At 41.9% G+C, this 2,086-nt stretch overlaps 1 protein-coding gene across 1 annotated transcript; it reads right to left on the bottom strand.

Moving 5' to 3' along the window:
- Positions 1–212: 212 nt before the first annotated feature.
- On the bottom strand, positions 213–1,499 carry LOC150084463 (uncharacterized protein F54H12.2-like). The gene has a single exon (XM_090376246.1). It carries the CDS (start codon positions 1,497–1,499, stop codon positions 213–215), a length of 1,287 nt encoding a protein of 428 aa, XP_090232372.1.
- Between the last annotated feature and the right edge of the window lie 587 nt (positions 1,500–2,086).

The raw sequence follows: 2,086 nt of genomic DNA, 5'->3' as shown, positions 1-2,086 counted from the left end.
TTGGTTTGCGACCATAGCTGTCAAAGTATTCACCACATTGTTCCTGTAGGAATAAGGCAACCCAGTGCTGCCCAGGTAGATGTGAGGGATCTGTATTGACTACAAGGAGACACGGTTTTGGTAGCATCCGTGTAGGTAGTTCATCACGTGCACACACTCCCAATGGAAATTTCCGTGTGTAGACATCCATCTGTAAAATCTGTTCAATCTGTTCAGTGTTCATAATCCAGAAGTACCGAGCGATCCCTGGTGATCGAAAGGATGTTTTCAAACTCTGCGAACAACACCACTGTAAGGTTCTCGGGTAGGTGAGCAGAAAATTTCAGTTCGATACGTACACTTCCTCGTCTATGAGTATTGATGTGTTCGCCTACGGCATTATGGTCAGGAGAGAGGTCAAATCCATACAACACATTACCTTCTAGGTATTCATTATAGGAAATATCATTACCCACATCACGTGTCCACTTGTTCAGTGATGTGAAAAGAGAGAGGTATGATCTGGTGTAATGACCCTCTTTATAATTAGGTGTCAGAGGTTGACTTGGATGCTGAATACCATCAGCTGACACTACCAGATAACATAAATTGAAGTGGGCAAAATTGAATGGATTGCGACTGTACGAACCATTGAATGCTTCACTTGCAACTAGACCTATAACTAATCGAGAAGGAATGTCGCCCAGATAGATGTTGTCTCTTGTAGAATCACTCATACCTTTAGGAATCGAGTAATAGCTGACTTGGACCCTGTTTATGGGGTAGTGAATAGGATTTTTTTCAAGCACAGTCAAGTGGGCTAACAGAACTTTAGGATTTAATCTTACTTTGTGCACGAAGAGGGTTGCTTCCTGAATATGAACTCTGCATTTCATGTCTGTGGTGACGGCCAATAAACAGAATTCTGGGTTACTTCGCACTAGACGAATACGTAGTGACACATTATTAACGATATATCTTGCCTGGTGACACAAATCCAGATGTAGGCGCCCTAGAAGTTCCACACTCCTTGATTTTGCAATTGAATCCTGTCGTTTACACATCCCACATTCTGTCTTGGTGAACATTTCACTGACATCCGCAACGTCATCTTTCACGTACAGTTCTGTTGTTAATTGGGTACATTTGGCACCGCGATCGTAATTCAGAAGTTTTTCTAAATATGCCCTGTAGGGATAAGTATCTGCTGATGCATTGATTAATTTATCTTGTAAAAACAGATCGACCTGACTGAAAAGGGAATGAAAAAAATTGTTCACCACACTCACAGATGTGGCATCTATCTCTTTCCCGTCACTATGTGTAACACGAACTTTCAGACGTAAAAATGTTTTTCCAAAATCTAAATATTCTTCGGAAGTACCGGGAATAAAAAATTCGATGGGGCCTCCACTATCCACACTGCCTAGTGGTTGAAAAGTCACATAAGATGAACGTTCGATAGATAGGTTAATAGCCGGTTTTTGAAATAGGTCTAGTTCTGACATCATAAGCTCCATGTTTTAAAAAATATCTCTGCGCTTCCTCTTCTTCCCTCTTCCTTTCTGGTTCAGAACCTTGTCTGAAATGGACTGACCGACTTCCGATGCTCTGTTTATAAAGGATCGTTTGAGGGGCACCCCCTCCAAAACATCACCAATCACGTTTTGACCTGCTCTTAAAACATGCTTACCCACAAAACGGGCAGCGGGTTTCAAAAGTGGTGTTAGAAAAGAGAATGCTAAACGAAAAATGCTACCAAGTCCATACCCACGTTGCAAAGGTTGTCCTGCAAATGCATTACCACCTCCCGCTTGTACCGTGTAGTAATCAATGTATTCACTCATCTTTGCGAAAATGCAGCTTCACTAAAGTCTTCCCACTTCTGAACTCTAGAAACTGTCCGCTGTCTGTACAAATACTGATGGACACGGTGTGAAACCTATGTCTCAAAAGGGGGTAATAGTCTGGGTTTTCGTATGTAAATGTGTTCTGTTCAATACAGGGAACAACACGTAACAGTGGAGCACATGTATCACCTACAATCTGGTCCTGAATCAGGTTGGAATAAACAAAATACGCTGAGACACCCCGTTTTATATCTGCA

Source organism: Mastigoproctus giganteus, chromosome 6 (assembly GCF_048544385.1).
Source record: "Mastigoproctus giganteus isolate SK-2022 chromosome 6, ASM4854438v1, whole genome shotgun sequence".
Classification (NCBI taxonomy): Eukaryota; Metazoa; Arthropoda; class Arachnida; order Uropygi; family Thelyphonidae; genus Mastigoproctus; species Mastigoproctus giganteus.
Note: the sequence above shows the minus strand (reverse complement) of the source record. Positions and strands in the feature narration are given on the sequence as shown.